Source organism: Argopecten irradians, chromosome 10 (assembly GCF_041381155.1).
Source record: "Argopecten irradians isolate NY chromosome 10, Ai_NY, whole genome shotgun sequence".
Taxonomy (NCBI): domain Eukaryota; kingdom Metazoa; phylum Mollusca; class Bivalvia; order Pectinida; family Pectinidae; genus Argopecten; species Argopecten irradians.
In genome coordinates, this window is record NC_091143.1 from 11,780,430 (window position 1) to 11,801,475 (window position 21,046).

Below are 21,046 nucleotides of genomic sequence, written 5' to 3' on the forward strand. Positions count from 1 at the left end.
TTTTTTGGTTTTTTTTTTTGGGGGGGGGGGAGGTTATATTTCATTCGTTCTGTTTGTACTTCTAATACGGATATTGAATGTTCTCTGTTTACTGTATTTCCAATCAAGTGCGAAAAAGTGAATTAAACCAAGTTTACATTTGAAGGCTGGCAACATTTCCACTGATAAGGAATTTTAACTATACCTAGCTTTTACGAACACTTAAAATAATTACAACACAAAAAATTGTTTTGCCAGTTATTTTATTACATCATTTTTTATTGTATATCATCTGTAATATATATAGATTATTGAGTAGCAAATACAAAATATATCACATTGTTTATTTTATTCTCTGTAAATGTATTTTTTAAATATTTTATCTACATAAACTGAAAGCACAACAACGGAAAAACTATTATCATGTAAAATTATGTAAAATATACGTGTCCTGTAAACAAATCAACATATGCATATAAAATGTCAATAGGATTAACATCGAGTTTCAGCCAGTGTCATGGATGGATACTAGATAAAAAAAGAGTAACAAAGAAAAACCACCGGGAAAACCTAATCACTGTGATATTTAGGTCACGTTATCATACCGTAAGGAATTGATATTTGGTGTTGTATACCAATTATTTTTGATGTGCGAGTACATTTCGTGTATTTCGCAGGGAAGTATCACCGCGAAAAAGTTGTTAGACAGAAATTATAAAATTAAGTCACCACGAAAATCAGTTTACAGTGACCGATAACGCTAACTATTCTTACTGATACAAAACGTCACTGAATATCATTCCGTACATTTAATTCGTTCTACGCTATATGGTTTATAACCATATATAGCCAACAATCAACACAACAGATAAGTCAAAACCAGCATCCCATTTAATCCCAAGAAAGAAAACTTTATGTCAAGAAAATGTTGATATTTCTCACTTATATGTAATATTTCCTTAATAACGCCAATTATAACACCTACATGAACGATAATACTCTGAACGAGATTATTCATTCGCGATTTGTTAATGTCGCAATATGCAAGTATAAAACTTTTGCAATAGATAAACATGTTTATGTTTTTACAACATAGTGTCACATATTATGTATTTGCATATTACAGAGTTATGCTCTTGCGGGTAGGTATTGATTGTGACGTCATGTGTAAGCAAGCGTAACGATCACAAAATAATGACGTAACAATCGATACATATCCGTAAGGGAGCTACATTGTAGCTATGTAATATGCAAAGACCGAATACACCAAATTTTACGCGACGAAAAGCCCTCCGCGTAATAAGCGTAAATCGCCTTTGCGAAAATGTCCACTTTACAATTACAGTCGATATAATATATCCCTTTTTATATTGTACGAGTATTGTCCCCTTGTACATACCCACACAAGATATCGGTACATACATTACAACAGTCTATCCAGGACTCGTTAGGAATGGCAAGGATAAAATGTTTTATCACACAAGACAAGATAGACACACGTATAAAACACTAGTGTGACGTCACAGGTAATAATATATATCATGATCAAAATATGACGCCGGGCGAATGTTTCAGTAGATGGAAGGTCTATTACAAGCCCAATTTCGCCTCTCTTATAGGTGTACATTTTCAATGATATAAGTTCAATAGAATAATACGTCCATGATTACGTAATATGAATTGATAAAATTCGTTAAATAATAAAATATGCAGCGAGCCTTTGTAAGATGCTCTGATTATCATAGAAGACAAATCAGCTGGAACACGTGGGTCATAAATGCCCTTGTTTCATATATCAACTCGGAACTAAATGGGACAGGACAAGCCAGGACATGAAAAGACAGGACAGGTCAGGGTAGGAGAAGACGGACGGCCCCTTCACAAACTTTATAAAATGATCATAAATATGAAAGGATGGAAATTCAAGACTCGAATAGCAATATCAATGTTAACAATAAATCCACAGTTATTCCTTGTTCTGCATTACACAGGAAAGATATTCGGCAAATGAAAACCATAGATGTGCCACAGTATCTTTCGAGTGAGAAAAGAAAGTCTTGAAGAAAGAATATTAAACAAAACATTCTAAAAAGATCTTAAGAGTGAACATTCGCATGACGTTCTTCGTTAAGAATGGAAATATCAGTTTTGATTAGATGTGTTTCTTCTGTTCATTTCCCCGATTGATGGCAGCGCTGCCTCGGTGAAGAGTGAGTCGCTAGGGGGCGCTGATCGTCTTTCCGGGAGTGTCGACATATCGCGAGTCCCCTCACTGAAATTAAAAACATCAATACGTAGTAAAATAATTGTTCTTATACTTTCAGGAAAATGAAACAATTGAGGAATGGGCTTATCAACAAAGTGATGTTAACTTACCATATTTTCAAATCGAATTCACCTTCAAATCCATATTTAAGGTTAGAGAACGACTTATTTGGCCACCGTACCTGAAAATATTTTAAAGGGTAATTAAACATAACCTTGTCATCTTATCATATCCAGTTTATTTTATGACTATATATCGTAATTAAAAACATTCATAATTCCGCAATATATAACATTGATACAAAATTAGGTTAGATGATAATAAAAATTAAAACGAAACAAAAACAAGTCAAATGGTGAATATCTTCAGCAATTTATCATGTTGTTTAACTCCAATTACTAGTTTGGCATTTTCCTCTAGAACTGTCAAAAATTGTGTTTTTTTCATTTGTATTGTTTTGCTAATCATGCAGAACTGAATTAAATTGCACTATCATAAACATGGATAATCTATATAAATGCTACAGTACTTACAACAACTCTCCCATCCAAGTATACCCGCACGACCACGCCCACCGCGTCCGGTCCTCCTTCCTCATTTGTATATGGCCCCATATGACCTGGATTCGAAAAAAAACATTAAAATGTTCCATCCTTTTTACCACTTAGTAAAATGCTATTGGTTAAGAACTTTTATATCGGTAATTTTGCTCATTATGACCTAAAACGTAAAACTACTTTCTCAAAACGAAATATTATGTTTCTTATGCAGCTTTCATTTGAAGGTTGGTAATGGAGAATCCTAAAAAACTCCTATGCACATATATTCAGAACAAAAAGAAATGAATATTAATTTTTATCTTATATTGGTATTTAACCAAATTTACAACTGCTGATCGCATTAGCAGCCGTGGTGTATACCATCATTTGAAAGGTTGGTCCTGGAGATTCAGAACAAAAATACATATTGGATATGGGATTTAACAAAATAGCATTTCAACTTTTCCGTTTTGAGGCAGTTTTGCTCAGATGATCTTACCTCATGAAAAATAACATCGATAAGGTTATCTATTGCTTGGAATATGACATCAACAACATCTGACACATTTATAACTTAACAAACCTATTACAAATACTGTAACATATTAATAATTTAACAAACCTATTAAACATACTATAACATATTAATAATTGTCGGATGGTGTAGTGGTTAAGCCGTTCGCCTTTCACCTAGCCGGCCGGGGTTCGATCCCCGGCACGGGCGTGAAAAGGTTAGGGGTCACCTGCCCGATGACATGGGTTTCCTCCGGGCACTCCGGTTTCCTCCCACACTAAGACCTCTCACGCGCTTACATCCAGGCCATCGAGAGTGATTTATATAAGTTGTATAACTTGTTTCTCAATCGATGTAAAATAAATAAAGTTTATTTATTATTTTATCAATAATTTAACAAACCTATTTAAAATAATGTAACATAGATATAATTCAACCGACTTAGGATTAGAAGATATAGCCCAGATAATGCTAGATTGAAGGAGATACAGAGAGAAGAATAGACATAGCGCAAAGATATAACACACACAACAACTCCTCCCCGATAAGTCAGCTTACTTCTTTTAACACGACATCCGGTAGCAATCAACTCGTCAACCAGAACTCTATGTTCGTGTGTTGCTATCAATGGTTTTGGTTCTGTCTTATATTCGTAAAAATACCTGCGTCCATAATCCCATTCAACCACTATGCTGCCTATAAATCAAAATAAACATGGTTATTTTAGGATACATTATTAATCTTCTAATTAGTCAGAAGTGGGTCACGTGTCAGTTTAAAAAAAATTGATATTGAGTTAAAACGCATTAAACAATGCAAGCTGACTTCGGGCGCATGACGTCCGAGTCGAACGCACCTACATTGGGATGTACCTCTTCTGCTTCCTGTGCTGTAAACCAAGACATTTACAACTGATTTTCATCGTTCACTGCACATAATTTTGCAGTATGTAAAAAAGAACGGTCCTTCCTCAAATTTCGTCTAAAACTCACCTGAATCGTCTATATCATCTAAACGGGTCCGACAGTTCTGTGAAATGAGCAAGATTAAAAAAAAAAAAACATGCGTGGCGTTCACATACATAGTATCAACATAAAATTACAATGGGACAGTTTTTTATTCTTATACACAGTGTCTGAAAAGTGTTTTTTACAACTTTCAATTTGCATGTAAGGTGATCTTCATGTAAGTGTTAGTGTATGCTTAAGCATATGGCAGTAAATAAAAAAATAAACCTCGGTTAATTACTTTTTTTTGTGTAACATTCGAACTTAATTTGTTTTTATTTCCTGTTGCGGTTGCTAATAATAATCTAAAACGTTGTTCTCTCTGTTTAACTTCTAAATAACTAAACGCATAACATCAACAAGTTCATCGAGGGTTTTTTTCTCGACAATTGTAATTTCTTGAAATTGTAATAAACTTATTGATAGTGATACAAGACAATCTCTTATTACTTGAAAACATCACATCACAAATACATCACCCTATAGATGGACACAACACCGGAAAATTTTAATAATTTAAGGACGACCTATAGTGTATACGATGTGTCACGTGTATGACTAGGTTTATATTTGGGAGGCTGCATCGAGTAAGAAAAATAATAAATCAATAAATATATAAAAGTTCTTTGAAAGTATTTTATAATTGCATGGCGAATGCGTTCGCCTTTATCAACATATATACCTATAAGATAATCCAGAGAATCTAATCTATATAAAGCTTAATTTGCAGGTAAGTATACTACATCTTATTTTCTTGATGATATGGTTGTTTGTTTCTTTTCTCGTGTGTTCATATAAAGCCTGTGCAAGTTACACACACATGTAAATATATCATTTAATATAATATGAAGATATAAAAAACACTCAGTAATACTTCAATTTCAATTTTCACTCGTTCTTGGAACGTTGTTTTTCGTAACCTAGTTTTCATTTACAGAAAATATTCACCTCTTGCTTTCCGTGTACAGAAATTGTTCCACGAATACTGATAGAGCGGTTTCGGTTTGTATGTAGGTCATGGACCTTATCCAAGTTATGAACACCGATCTGTTCTATTTAGATATAGTAAACAAATAGTTTGATAACCACGTGTATTGTCAACATTTTATATACGACTGAATAACACAAACAGCAAATCTTACCATAAATGTTCAATGTGTGAGAGCTTCAGATGAACTATATTTACACTCATATCGGAAATTTAAAGAATATACATTTAAGAATAAATGACTGAGTTGAAAAAGGAAATAATCCAAGTACACCAAACGGTTCAACAAAAATAAACAAAATTGTTTTTATTATTCTAGGTGATAAGATCTTCTACAATTTTTTCCTTAAAGATGCTCCACCGCTGACAAATGGTATTTTTTCACTCTCATAAACAGGAGCAGACGATTTAGTATTTTTCTTCGGTTACAAAAGTCACTTACGTTACACATTACCACCCTTGAAAAGTTTGGGCTTCTAATTTTACTTCAAGTTAAAAATATGAAAAATAATTATTAAATTGCATCCCGAAAAAAAATCTGTGTCACTATATCCTATATGGAATGAAGTACTGATTGCGCATTCACCAAAGGCGAAATAAATTATTTTATATCATCTTTTGTGTTAATTAGATATATATATACACGATTTCACATCAATTATTGTTCAAATGATGAATATCATTTATGCTCTGTCGGCGGTGGAGCATCTTTGATAAAAGAAAATTTCAAAATGATTTTTTTCGGGACTTTAATGTTTAATCCAAGTTTTTCGACATTAAATGCATATATCTAAATGTCAGAAAATTCTGCAAATGATTGATAAAATATAGCTTTAGTTATCGAAACTTGAACTACACCGTCTTCTTTAATATTTAATCTGTCCTCGTATTATTGTTTTTTATTTATTTTTCTGAAGCTTCTTAACACTTTATGCAAGGCCTCCTATTTTCTAGCTTTTTAATCAATCAATTTTGCTGAGCGTTTCTTTTTCAACCTAGACGTAAGAGTAGGAACGTATCAGAGTCCAGACGATGCTTTTTTAATCAAAGTGACAAAGCTTTTTCATTTTTAAATATTTCGTATTTTTTTCATTTTTTTTATTTTTTTTTATTTTCAGAAAACTTTCATTTTAGTTATATGTTCGAATTGAAATCATTTATACTTGTGAGTCATTTATATTAAAGCCATGGTATTTAAGCAATATGTCATCGCAATTATGTGCCGTGATAATGCATTTGTTTTTACCATCAAACATAATTTATAGGTTCTTTTTTTCTCATTAAATTATTCATTTCATCAAAAAACATTATGTTCTCAGTTCAACATCATCAGTCAAGAAAATATTGATTTAGAATTGAAAGCTACAATGTATCGTGGATGCTTTCTTTAATAATGCGTATATGTAAAATGATGAAGTTCATTGACTCTATGGTATAATGTATTATGTATGTTATTAATAGATGAGAGAAACTTGATATTATTTATTTTGTTTATACATGTATTACGGTAAGCATAATGTATACATATTTCACATATGCAAGTTTATTAGAAAATTAATTTTCGCGACTTTAAACACAGATACAAACAATTTATCAACAATAAATCAGAACTCACGAAATGAAATCATGGCGAATTTGTTATACAAACTGAAAACGCAAAAATAAGTCTCCGCTAAAATACGCTTGTTACAGTATAGAAAAATTCTACACACAATATGATTATAAGACTTATTATTTTACTACCAAAACCTAGTGCATACAAACAATTTACATTTTCATTTACATATGAACTTAGCAACTATTAATAAATATGTCTGTATACAGTGTTTGATTTACAATTGATATTCAATTAAGCAACACAATGCAAGGTTTCACTTTCGCCTTGCGCTCATACCTGGAAAGCGTTTCCGTGACCTAGATTTCATTTACAGAAAATCGACGTCTGATTTTCTGAGAACAGGAATAGTTTCGCTTTGTATGTAGGTAAGTCCATTGTCTGTTACTGTGTTGTTGTAGATGTACTCATGGTTAAAGTAAATTGCATGTGAATCAATGTTTGATTAATAATAGTTCGGTAAAGATGGGGACATGGTGACATGCGCTTGGCATTTTTAATGTGAACATCCATAGCTCGAAAGCTGTAGCACATATACATACAATCTAGAAACATCGAGGCTTTGATCCTTCCAGCCTTCAACGTAGATGAGTCCGTCAGAATAAAATTATTTTGAAAAACTACGTAGAACGCATAGACTTATTTATGAGCATTTAGGCCGGGCAATAACTCTGTAACAGTAGCCGGAGATAATAATGTAAAAAACTTAAAGGCCTACTACTTTTCGGAAACGACTTAATTTTGATTTTAAAAATGGGACAACCTAAGCGTTAATACTACACTTCTTATCGCCTTCTGAACATGTAATTTGGTACTATAACCTCATATCTTTAATGGGTTTTTATTAAAGTGTTATTTCTTCCAAAAGGTAGTGTGCTTTGAAAGGTACATTAATCATACTGCTCAAAATTAAGCTGTCAGAACTCGATTTTTTCTTGTAATGTTGCATTATCTAACGCATGAGAAAACTTAAATACATAGCGCTGTTTTTATTCTTTTCTATTTTTGTGTATTTTACTAGCTACATGTACATGTATGTTGCATAAGAAAACTAAAATACAAAATACTAATATACGCTGTTAATTCGAGCTCTTTTTCGTGGAATAAAAGACGCAAACCAACTTGTTTTAATAGTGTATCTTCAATTTGAATGCGGTAATATAACACACGTATATCAATTTGTTTCACTTTCGCTTTGTGCCCCTACTTCGCAGAAATATATGTGACCTAGTTTTCATTTACACATTTACAGAAAATATCTGTCTTGCTTTCTGTAAACAGGGAGGACGCTTCCACGAATAACGATGGAACAGTTTCGATTTCTTAATATATCAGGCGCCATATTCATTGGTGTATTGTTACATATAAAATGTACCTGTAGATATTGTAAAAGCAAATTTGATATGTTTTATGAAGGGTGTTAAAGACATAGAATTAACACCATGCAAAGTAAGCTATGATGGAGATATGTAAAGCTTAATTAAATTCAATACTATTTCCTAAAATTCGGTAATAAACATGACAGCTAATCAGCGACAGTAAAATATAACAAACTTGACATTATTAATTAAACGTCATGAATATTTGCGAAAACGTTTTCTACTTAACTGTAATTTTTAGAAACGTTTCTAGCCCAATATGAATTTAATGTTTACAACATCAAAATAAGACTAGTAAATAAAATATAGTACAATTCGTTTTTTAAACATTAGATCGACATTCTTTTATTATCGTTTTACATTATATATATTTTATTCTCCCAGCTTGAGGGGGACGTACGTATATATGTATTTTCCACTTTGTATTACACATATATATCTCTACGTTTATCTATGAAATATTTATAGTACTGTACTATAGTGTTTATATTGTAAATAATAATTTGTGAGGAAATAGCTGTGAAACATAGCTGTCAAAACATGTGCCTAATTTTCGTTGTTTAATTGTGACGATAAAATAAGTTTAAACTTAAACTAACATATTTATAGCATCGAAACAAATGTAAATCTGTATTGTGATATGACCTGCCATTGTTAAGTCGCCTGGGTTCCATCCCCCAAACAATAATATGTCTTCACACAGGAGGACTCTTGCTCAGCATGCAAAATATAAATATCATTATTCTTATTTTAAAAGTTCAAAAATGACTTACCATCCTTTGCGTGGCTACACACAGTCCCCACTCCTCTTGAGTCCTGGTCTTGGAATTTCCAGCCCGGACCACGCCGTACGCGCGTTCCAACGGCTGGTAGTTCGTCGTCGTATTCACGCGTAATTACTTGATCAGGTAACTCGGATACAAACATATTACTAAGTTCCAGAACTTCTTCCTAAGTAAACAAGATGAGTTATAAATATTAATTCTGTATTTGTATATTACAGAGTTTTATGCCCTTGCGGGTAGGTATTGGCTGTGACGTCATGTATTTGTTGGCGTAAAATCTTATTTTTCCGGAGAAAATGACGTGAATTGCACCCACAAAATAATGACGTAACAATCGATACCTACCCGCAAGGAAGCTAACTCTGTAATATGTAAGAATGGAATACACAGTACAATAGAATGTTCAATAGTATTAGAATATTTTAAAATATGTAACGAACATTCATTAAATTTTATGGAAGATCTGTTGAGCTATTACGTCAACAGTACCACAAAAAATAATGGCCGTATCTCAATTTAAAAAAAATGTTGGTCTCAAATATCCATTTTGAAATTCAATATAGTAAAGGATCTGTTATTTTCATTTTTATCTATCGGAGTTACTTCCAATCGTTTCATGCTGTCAGTACAAAGGGAGGTAACTCTGAAAGGTCAGAATGGTTTTTGTCAAAGTGTTATCAAATGAGGAAAGGTAATGGAGGGTTAATTGATTTTACATTGAAAACATTTATTCTTTACCTTATCTTCTTCCCTCGCGTCGTTGTGATTAACTTCAAATATATCCCGCATAACATCACCGCTAGGGATAAACCCAAATGTCGCAACTACTCGCGCAACCAGCTCAGCAGCAGCTATCTTAAAACAATAATGAAAATACCAATGTTACTGTCCTAATTATACAGGGGTTATTTTCACTGTCGTGATATCCACCCTTGAACTATATTAATACATTTCATACATACATCAATTATGGTTACATGACTAACTTTTAATTAAAATAACAATACAATATAACTTGCCGAACCGGCTCTTGTCTAATCAAGATTATGTTTGGCATTTCCTTCTTAGATAATATTAATAAAACCCTGTATAGTGTGGAAAACTGGCTTTACCGACCAAACATGCTAGTCCCTGTGACATCCAATTTAAGTAAGGGAATTAGAGATAGAATCTATGCGTGCAAAAACTAGTACATTCAAGTATCCACTTATGATTTAAAAAATTCCCTGAAACATAACTATTATTTTCAAAAGAAAAATTTCAAACGCTATTTTTTTTAGCCTTAGTTAGGAAAACGTACATTTTTATCCGTTAATCTCAAAATTCTGTCCAGTTGCGTCGGATAGTAGACTTTTCCCGACGTTATTTGGCAGATTTTCTCAAGGATGCTCTGAAAATAAATTACATTATCTGTCAGCAATTTAAACACATAGATGATTATTTGTGGTGCAATATATATCAATTATGAACCATTGTTTAGGTCCATGTGATGTCATATCGCCCGCGTAGAATAAATAATGACCGAGGGCGTGGTTCGAGGTCATAATTTGAATGACCGAGGGCGTGGTTCGAGGTCATTATTTGAATGATCGAGGGCGTGGTTCGAGGTCATTATTTGAATGATCGAGGGCGTGGTTCGAGGTCATTATTTGAATGATCGAGGGCGTGGTTCGAGGTCATTATTTGAATGACCGAGGGCGTGGTTCGAGGTCATTATTTGAATGATCGAGGGCGTGGTTCGAGGTCATTATTTGAATGATCGAGGGCGTGGTTCGAGGTCATTATTTGAATGATCGAGGGCGTGGTTCGAGGTCATTATTTGAATGATCGAGGGCGTGGTTCGAGGTCATTATTTGAATGATCGAGGGCGTGGTTCGAGGTCATTATTTGAATGATCGAGGGCGTGGTTCGAGGTCATTATTTGAATGATCGAGGGCGTGGTTCGAGGTCATTATTTGAATTACTACACAGGCGATATAACACCACATGGATCTCTAGTTTATATATTAATTACAAGAATAATATTGGTCAAATAATGCCATCCTGAAGAATGCAGCTTTTGGGTAATGATATTCGCAAAGGAATATTGACTCGCTGTTTATAAAAATGGGAACACCGGGTCAATATACTATACATTGAACGTCAAATGATTATGCATCAGCCAATGAAAATTGTGGGAAAGCAGAGCATATATGCTAAATCTAATATATGCTTATAATTCGGATTTTTTTTCGATAAAAACCTACAGTAAAGGGCGGTTATAACGAACCAATGGAGACCAACAAAATCATTTCAATATAAGCATAGCTCGTTATACACATATTTCACTTATTCGTCTTGTCGGGAAATGTGGGGCCGCGGTGGCCGAGTGGTTAAGATGTACCGACATATAACCACATGCCCTCCACCTCTGGGTCGCGAGTTCGAATCCTATATGGGGCAGTTGTCAGGTACTGACCGCTTGTCGGTGGTTTTTTCTCCGGGTACTCCGGCTTTCCTCCACCAACAAACCTGACACGTCCTTAAATGACCCTGGCTGTTAAAAGGACGTTAAACTAATCAAACCAAGATTCGTTGTACAGATGTTCTTAAAAAACGTGTTTTATTCTATTTCAGTGTTATATAGCATAATGACATGATACATTTCGCGAAGTTAAATTGTAAGATTTACATTTGACAAAGTCTAAAAATCTCCATGACCGGGCCTGTATATGACGATATGTAATTGATATCTGTTTTCAGGAAGTCGCTATGTAGTACCCATCGCTTTATACGATATGGTGTTGGGCTTCCGTAAGGGTAATTTACCCTTGGGATCACAAAATGTTGTAAGCCTGGGGGTTTACAATATTTTGTGATCCCGAGGGTAGAATATCCCTATCCTTCATATTCACGTATGAAAGAGTTTTTTCTCTCATATCTAAATGTTTTTTATGCAATTTTACTACTATTATTGTCCGTCATTTTGAAACAAATTCGTAAAAAAACGACTGCAAGTAAATTCTCCACACATACATATTGAGTAATATTTCCAATGCAAATCTCATTAACGTTGTTTGTATCGTTCAAAATAACTTCGCATTACTGCCTCAGGTGACATAAGTAAGCCCTAGACCAGCCAGTATTTAACGTGAACATGGAGATATGAGAGAAATACGATTACATACCATATCAGAATCTCCAAAAGGAATACAGTGCACTCGGTTGTTGCGTCGTTTAAGATTTTGACAAACTGTTGTTAGATTTGTGTCAACCTTAAAGAAAGAAAATAACGATAACCATTACATAAGCTTTAAAAACACACGTTGAATATGCTAAATACTACCTATGAACTACCAATGGAAGTGCCGAGTAAATCATTATACAACTCCAATGAATTGTGAAAAAGAACATAAAAACAGATTTTCTAAAACAAATCAATTTTATACATGTGCATAAGTTTAATGGTGTAACACACAATATAAGCATAGTTACAAGAAAGTGTTATCAAAGCATGTAATTTGAATGTTTCATAGCAATTTGTTTCAACATCTGTGAGGTGATATTCTGGATTTGCTTTCCGGGCGATTGTGCAATAAACGTATATTCTACACAGGTGCTTTGCTTTTAGTAGGCCTATCTTGCACAGCAATATATAAGAAGTAGAGGAGAGGATATTTGCTAAAGCTATCATAGCTGGAATCATGTGGTCATGCAATATGAAATCGAATATGGATCCCTTTACAAGTTATGTTTTCAATCTACTTTCAATTATTTTATACAATATGCCTTTGGAGGTTGAAAATGAACTTTTTAAAAATAATTATATCCTTCAGAGTATTGGAGAACTCATTTATGCAATGATATTGCTAAATCAATGTTCGATATCGATACAGCAGTGTCAATCTTCGACTTTCATCTTGACGACAACTGGCGATCTTATGCCGCCTGGTCTTTTGTCTGATGAAGGTGACAATTTACACATCATCCTAACCATCCACATCACACACAAATCTTCTACTGGATTTGTACAAATATCGTTACATCATCCATGTAAAAATACCAAAATGGTATACAGCAAAACGCGGCTATAAAGAACCTCTGGGAACCAACAAATGCATACATTGTATTTCGCTATACACATAATATGGACATGTTATAGTAACTTTGAAGGGGAATGAAAATAACAATATTATAATCATGGATTCGTTGTAAGCGTGTTCGGTATAAACGTGTTCTACCGTACAATTCACTTAAAGCGTTTAAGCTCATCCTTACAATGGTTTTAGTGAGAATGTCCGTATTGCTATCTCTCGTCTCGTCTGCTCCTGACTTGATGTGATCAGGACTCCCTCTACCGTCAGACAAAAGTATTATCCGTGGATGTATCAGTACTTCCCCTACGTTCGTAGGTTTACCTGTATTAACAAAATAACCAATAACATTACGATATGGTTTATACCTTATGCCCCGTTATTTGTGCGTGCATATTTTCGCGATTTCGCGAATCATCGCCAAGCTTGCGCTGACTTTATTTTAGAGTGATTTGTAAGAAAATTGATCAAGTATATAGATACCCTTCTAGTCAGATTCGCTAATACTGATTTTCTCGTTTAGGTCGAATTCGTGACGAGTGAAAATAACTGACTTTACGGTATGCCAACGGCAGACAATACTTTTTTCAGTTCGTAAACTTCTTATCTTGTTTCGACTATATGAACTTTAAAATCTTCCTCTAGGAACATTGACACACAAGAGGAAATATAAGAAGATTTAAAATATCATCAAAGACAAAAGTCTTAAGTTGCTAGGTTTGCCATGGTTTCTGGATTAATAATATTTACATCATGTAAATGATAAGCGATGGTTATACTAGTAAAGACAGACTTTTCTTTCATACCTACACGTATAATACTGGCTGGTCTAGGGCAATACATCCATGTCGTCTGAGGCTGTATAGCATGGTAGCCATGCAATAAAGCTTCGTGACGTCACGGCGTCAACAAAATCTTTATTTCCTCGATAAATTTTAATATTTTTTTTCACAAAATTGACTGGTTTTACTATAAAAGATGCAAGCAACGGAATTTGTGTTGAAAATATCACGTAATGTTTCATGTATGAAAATTGACTTCCAGTCGTGGATTTCTTCGAATTTAATTCAAAATGGCGGGATATTATAGTTGTGAAATTGCAATAAAACGTCGAGGTATGAAAGAAAAGAACTCTTTCATAAGTGGATATGAAGGATAGGGATATTCTATCCTCGGAATCAAAAAATATTGCGAAACCCTCGGCAAGCCTCGGGTTTTACTACATTTTGTGACTCTCGGGTAGAATATCCCTATCCTTCATATCCACATATGAAAGAGTCTTATAGTATTGTATTTTGATATATAAATGGCAAAATGTAGATATATATTTATAAGATTAACGGCACTTTAACAGTAAAAATCAAAAACAAAACACATTTACCATTGCCTAGGCATCCGGCTAGTGCCACCAGGAGGCCACCAGCTAACGGACTTCTTCCTCGGGGACCGGCATCTTGTATTTGTCCTACAGAGAAAATGATGACGATATGCAAATAACTAAAAAACAAATTATATTAGAAACAGTGTCTGAGAGCAACATTTTCAAAACAAATCGGCCCAGTACTTACGAATGGTTGCTCTCACGGCATCATAGTCGCTGGTCACGTGAATCCAGACCTTTGTCTCCTCACCGATGGTAGCTACAGCAACATTTTCAGGTATCTCTGTGATATCCCTCAAGGTCGCTACACCTTATAGTCAACAGAAAAAAACATGTTATTTAATATGTTATGTTTTTGTTGCTTGTTTTTTTTTTTTTTTTTCTTATCATCCTTTGCCTTTTATAGCAATCATCTTAATTTTGCATATGTCATGATTGTAAAAATATTTCATCAGTACTGGAAGTATTGCACTACAACTGTGAGAATTAATTATTCTCTGTATACAAGTTTTTAAATCAAAACTACGGACGCAGCAATTAGTTAATGTTTTATGTCTTTAAAAATACGAGACATTTGTTTTAAACTAAATATAATTAAAACAATTATTAATTGTTTTTGTTTTGGTAGTGTAGTTATATCACTTCAATTTAAAATTACATTTGCAATATCTTAATTCATAATCAACATACAATGAAATATAAAGAAGTATCTCATAACAAAATTGTGATTAAGCAAGTACAGAACTGTTATTGTACCTGTTGATATTTATTAGATAGGACCTTATTCAATATTTCATAATTAAAGATTTACATTTTTATATATCATTAAAAAGCAATGCATTCTTCATAATACTGAAGGTTAAAAGGGCTCTCACACTACCTGTGACGAAATCCCTAGCGAACTCAATCATTTCTGTAAATGTTTCTCCCTCCATACTTGCCGATGTGTCTAGTACCAATACCGTATCTGGTCCTTTACCCCTGGACAGACCGCTTACTGATCCTTAAAATGGAATCGAAATGTTACAAAATGGCAAGTAATATATAAAAGCTGAAAAACATTAGACATAATCCGGAAATAGATAGTCCGGAAAATTCACAATCCTGACGGATATGTCAAGAAAGTGATTTGCTTATAGACCATGTAAACGAAATCCAGCAGTTTGGAAAATTCGCTATCCGGATGATTTGAACTTGGACCAGAAATGTTCGGATTATCGCGGGTTCACTGTACACATAGTTAAAATCAAAAATAATTCTGATAAACTGTTGTCACGAATACATCTTGAAAAATTACAAAATATTTCAGAACCAAAGCTGGAATACATATTATATTCAAAAGAAACTCTCATGTTGTCCAAAAAGTTACCCACACACAAGGCAAATAATATTTCAGCAATATCCATAACGAAGATTGTAAAACGACGTTTGGGATGTCACTAAAAGTGGGATGATCAAATCCCAAATATGCTGAGCGAAATAACAGTACAGTACCTGACGCCTTGAATAATTCAATGTAACGAATAAAATATCAAACAGAAGCTAGATCATCTGGAGTGAACATCGATGAGACGAGTTATTAGAGCATTTTAGTTTGCATCACTTTGTATCACCGAAATACTTAAGAAAACGGGATAATATGCCGATTTCGAGATTCCAAAATGACGTAGGTGAAATTCGATTGATCGTGATCTTTCATGATGTCACAATCACTGTAATGAGGGACTACTCGACGGTAAACCGATTTTTGAATACATCGTTTAGGTATCTCGAAATCGACCTATGGTACGCTAACGCTAGAAATCACATATGATCTAATCGTACCTATAGCCTTCTCTGTTTCTGCATAAGTATACCACTTCTGAAAGACGAAGTTTGCTATAAAACTAGAATTTCCGAGACCAGCCATCTTCTTCTGTTCTTCTTCGTCTAGACCTGGAAACATTATAGGATGTATTTGCGTATATACTAGTAACTTATATATTTTACCGGTAATCATATGTTAATGCTTCTCGTGCCAACCAGGATATATATTCTAATGTAAATTTGTACTAATCCGTTCAAAATATTTTCCGTTAAAATTTGAATTCGACAAAATTAGTACTTTTGCAGTTATTACGTAACATTTCTTGTATATTTTGTTATTTTTTTCTTATTTTAGAAAAACGTTTTAATTTAATATAAGATATATATTCTAATTACATCATCTCGTGATTGTAAAAGGTTTTTATCATGTACCATATTTAGGTTAGTCCTGGTATATTGGAATGCAACTTACGTGATAAAGCTATCCCTTTATCAATTGTATGTCAATAGTGCATGGTTGAGTATATTCCTCTATTATTGTTTGTAATTGAAATTGTCACATTTCGTGTCATTGCATTTATTTTCAGGGATTGGATTTTTGCTTTATACAAGGCCAAAAACATGGATACTAAAAATACATGTATAGGAGACTGACAGAAAAAAATCTATATAGCTTACATTTAAACACTGACAATACGCTGCGAAATCTTCAGCAAACAAGAAAACATCTTTTATTTACCTGGCATTTTCGAGGATTCTGTTGACAGAAAATTCGCTGACCTGAAATGAAATGGCAATGCATCATTTTTTTCAGAAACGAGGTCAATATTGCACAGACTTTAATTATCCAATAGTTTTATAACAATCGTGTTTAAAATTAAAAACATTTAAGGATTAACTTGAATAGATTTTTTATGTTATGGAGATATAACACAAAAATCTGAGTGTACTCTAAATCAACGGCGAAGCGGTTTATGATGAGAGTACACTCATATTTTTGTGTTATATCTCCATAACATAAAAAATCTATTCAAATTAATACTTATAATTCAATTTACTATAGATAATATCTTCAATACTCAAAATTCATTTTGAGACTCTTTGTCTTTGAAATAATTACGCCGTCATCTCAACCAATCAGAAGCAACGTCACAAACAACGACGCCATTTTTTCCTTTATGGGCTGATATAGTAAATTTTTAAGACAATGGAAATGCTCGTAACAAACAAAATTGAATTATATAAGTATATAAGAAAACGCACAAAAAACTTCATTAAGTGCAAAGCAAGTATGCATTAACATATCACATAATTATCTGCCTTTACTGGTAGGCTTTGATTGTGACGTCATGTGTTTGCGAGCATCACGTCATACTTTTAAGAGAAGACTATTTGAAACAAAAATAATGACTTCACAAAATACACCCACTCGCGAGGGGGCTTACTGTGAAATATTCAATGACCTACCTATGGTCAGATTTCCCGGCACGTCTTCGCGCTAAAGCCAAGTTTGCCTCCAAGTCATGTTCCGGGTCCGGATGACCTGGCTTTATATTTTGAGGAACCTGTGTGCCAGTCGCACGTGCTTTCGACAAGACATGGATATTTGGTTTGATTATTGTTTTTAATCTATTGTCAGTCCGTTCGTCCGTTAGACGACTTTTATAACCACGTGAGTTCATGGTCACTGGAGGTAGTCTTGTCGTCCTATGAACACATGCATTTTCCTCGATTTCTTCTTCGTCATTTACATCACGACGCTCTGTCTGTTCCTTGTCGGAGTTGCGTATCCTTGTCGAATGGTGTTTACTCCTGGCTCGGACTGGCTCGCCTGTGTCCAAACCACGTCTTCTTGCAGAGGTATGGCAATCTTTCTGTCTTGCCCTGCTAATGTTGTTGACGTCATTGGAGTGTTGGCGGTTTTGTTGTCGCCGAGATGCTTCTTTGGTGGAGGAAAAGTCATTTAACATTCCATCTACTCTCCCACAAAGACCTCTCACTGTCTCAGCTAAATTTTCTATATCTTTGTCTCTGACTTCTAGGGTTTGCGCAAGTTGATCTCCACGTGACTTCATTTCTGTAGATATATTAAAATTGAAAAAATGAGATCTCACAAAAATCCATTAGTTTAGAAAGAAATACGATCATATGATATATACTTTAACTTTTTCAAATTTTATAGTCACTATTTGATCTAGATGAACAAAGAAATAAACATGAATCCAGCATTCCAGAAAATATCTTTAAAAAAGGCTTTACAACATAATCAAACACTGAGATATCTAGAGGCTAACCAAGGAAAAACGTAACGTAAATTATCTCACACATGCATTTTGATAAATAGATGATCTTACCGTTAACTTTCATTTTATTTTCTTCGCATAGTGATGGTTTTCTGCACAGAAAGAAATTATGATTAGAAAAACGGTCACGCCACAAAAAGATCGACCGTTTAAGGCAATCTTTAAACTTCTGGAAGTGTTAAATCTATTAAAGTCTTAAAACATTAGCCATTAGTTGGATTTTCATATTTTTTAAGGATTTGAGAATCTATTAACGATGGGAAAAAGTTGGTTTAAAATCAAATATATAACTCCTATGTCGAAAAGTGATCAAACTTAAAACAGAATATTATTTTTTTATCAATCCACATATTTTGTATTCACTCTAGATCTTGATAGTGACGAATTCAATCAGTTTAGCTCAAAGGAATATATTTTTTGTTAGAATCTGGTATGTTTAGCTTTCCAATAGATTAATGCAATATTTAAACCATCATAAGATGTTACAGCTTGTCAACAATTTTCACATCTTCTCCAGAACCAACTTTGACTGTAATACACACATGTGTCAATGTTTAAGTTTATTGTTCTCTTGCTTGAAAATCGTTTTTATATTACTTATAGATGTCTATTATCTTACCTTTGTCTCACACTAAGTTTATCTAGAACTTCATTGTTTGTTGTTTGTACATTCTCCAGGACCTGACGGAAGGCTTTCAGCTTCAAAAATATAGAGAGAGATGAAACGTACAAAATGTACTGTTAAGTCTTTAAGAATTTTTTGTGAGTATATTTTACAAATAATTTTGGCGAACTAATAGTACCAGCGATGAAACGTTACTCATATTTAGATATGACTTAAACATAGAACTGATTCATATATTATCAACCTTAATTTGAAGGCGTTTGACATGGATTTCCTTTTCCACCAATACTATGTTCCTGATATTTTTCAGACTGTGTATCCAAACATTAACGCCATTCAAATGTCAGTGTATATATACACTAGGTAGCGCTCTATTTTAGTCAAAGCATATGACCTTTCCAAATAAACAAAATCGATGAATAAAGTTCGATCCAATGTTACATAGGAAAAATTTTAAGAAACTGAGTTTTGTTTTCCCTGACAAATATATTTGATTGCACTACTGTACCTACCTCCGCCATGCACTCCGCCAGGGAGATTTTACCGTTGATAGAAGCCATCACCTCCTTATCTGTATGTGCATTCCCTCATGCCATTTTCTTATCGATATAAAGTAGAAGGAAGTGCTTTGTAGTATAACTCTGCATTCAGCTGTCATTGGAAATGTGAAAAATCAATAAATCAATATAAACACGTCAATCATAAATCAGTTTATATTTTAATGTGTCATTCATATAGATAACTACACATAGTAGTTCAAAATATGTATTTTTCTGTATTGTTTTTTGGGACTATGCAATATAGAGATTTAAATATTTTGACTTTTAACCCTACGTGTATGCCATTTAATGTAACGTAAACACAGATTAAGGGGAGACAACTCCAACTCCGAATTGCAAATTTATTGATTGGTATAGTATGCAAGTAATGTAAGTAGATAATGCCGATTATAAAATCAATATCTACATATATTTTTCCTTCCTATGAGAATATGATTTTTTTAAAATAAAAACATATTAACTTAAAGTTAATCATGCATGTTTACAGTACAAGCATTATGTTCCTTTGGTTTCAATACAAACACATATAATTTACCGTTTAATATATATATATACATATGTAGCTAAAAATAGACATTTAAGTTATGAAAAGGAAGTATACTTACTAGTGTTATATGGATACATTGAAAACGAAAGTTTTGGGAGGCTAATCATACGAAATGAGGAAGTGTCGTACTAGTAAATCAGACATGTCGACTGATCTCGTCACACTCCAGAAATTAACACACTGCATGAATACTCATATGACTACACTACATAATTATCAGTAATCTGTCACAGTACCATGGAAGCAAACCAGGTAAATATATACAAACCTTACACAGTCACATCACCAACCATATTCTACCCGTTTCACCATAGACGGTTGCTGTTTGGGAATGCCCATCCGGCCATGGTCTGGAAATCCCTAACTATAGTTTCATATCTATTTTTAGAACTCGGGTATTTTACATGCGGTCTATTGTATCGATCGTGGCGTACACTTAGATATATATGCACTGAGTGCTTCAATGTGTAATAAACAGTCAGCACTTATTATCTAGTTGTTTGCTTGATAGATTTAATGGACAAATTCTAAAAAAAAATCGGTCCTGTCGTGAAATGAAAATCGGTTAAAACGAGAACTGACACTTTTAATGAAACAGTCGTTATAAAAAGGTCTAATCTGTAACATAAAACAAAAATACTGTACCTGTTCTATAGAGTGCTATGATAATAATAATAAC

At 33.6% G+C, this 21,046-nt stretch overlaps 1 protein-coding gene across 2 annotated transcripts; it reads right to left on the bottom strand.

Moving 5' to 3' along the window:
* Window positions 1-23: 23 nt before the first annotated feature.
* On the bottom strand, window positions 24-20,951 carry LOC138333122 (uncharacterized). 2 transcript variants are annotated; one of them, XM_069281260.1, is made up of 19 exons: window positions 20,636-20,951; window positions 19,773-19,911; window positions 19,255-19,334; window positions 18,687-18,727; window positions 17,800-18,409; window positions 17,072-17,112; window positions 16,351-16,461; window positions 15,407-15,529; window positions 14,714-14,836; window positions 14,527-14,610; window positions 13,330-13,469; window positions 12,240-12,326; window positions 10,373-10,462; window positions 9,811-9,927; window positions 9,061-9,238; window positions 3,857-3,994; window positions 2,779-2,864; window positions 2,356-2,426; window positions 24-2,251 (listed from the first exon to the last, which is right to left on the bottom strand). In XM_069281260.1, the coding sequence occupies exons 2-19, from the start codon at window positions 19,818-19,820 to the stop codon at window positions 2,122-2,124; spliced, it is 2,298 nt and encodes a 765-aa protein (XP_069137361.1). In that variant the 5' UTR covers window positions 19,821-19,911; window positions 20,636-20,951; the 3' UTR covers window positions 24-2,121. The 2 variants fall into 2 exon arrangements, with proteins under 2 accessions (XP_069137361.1, XP_069137362.1); XM_069281261.1 differs by having other exon boundaries at window positions 20,641-20,725.
* Window positions 20,952-21,046: the final 95 nt, after the last annotated feature.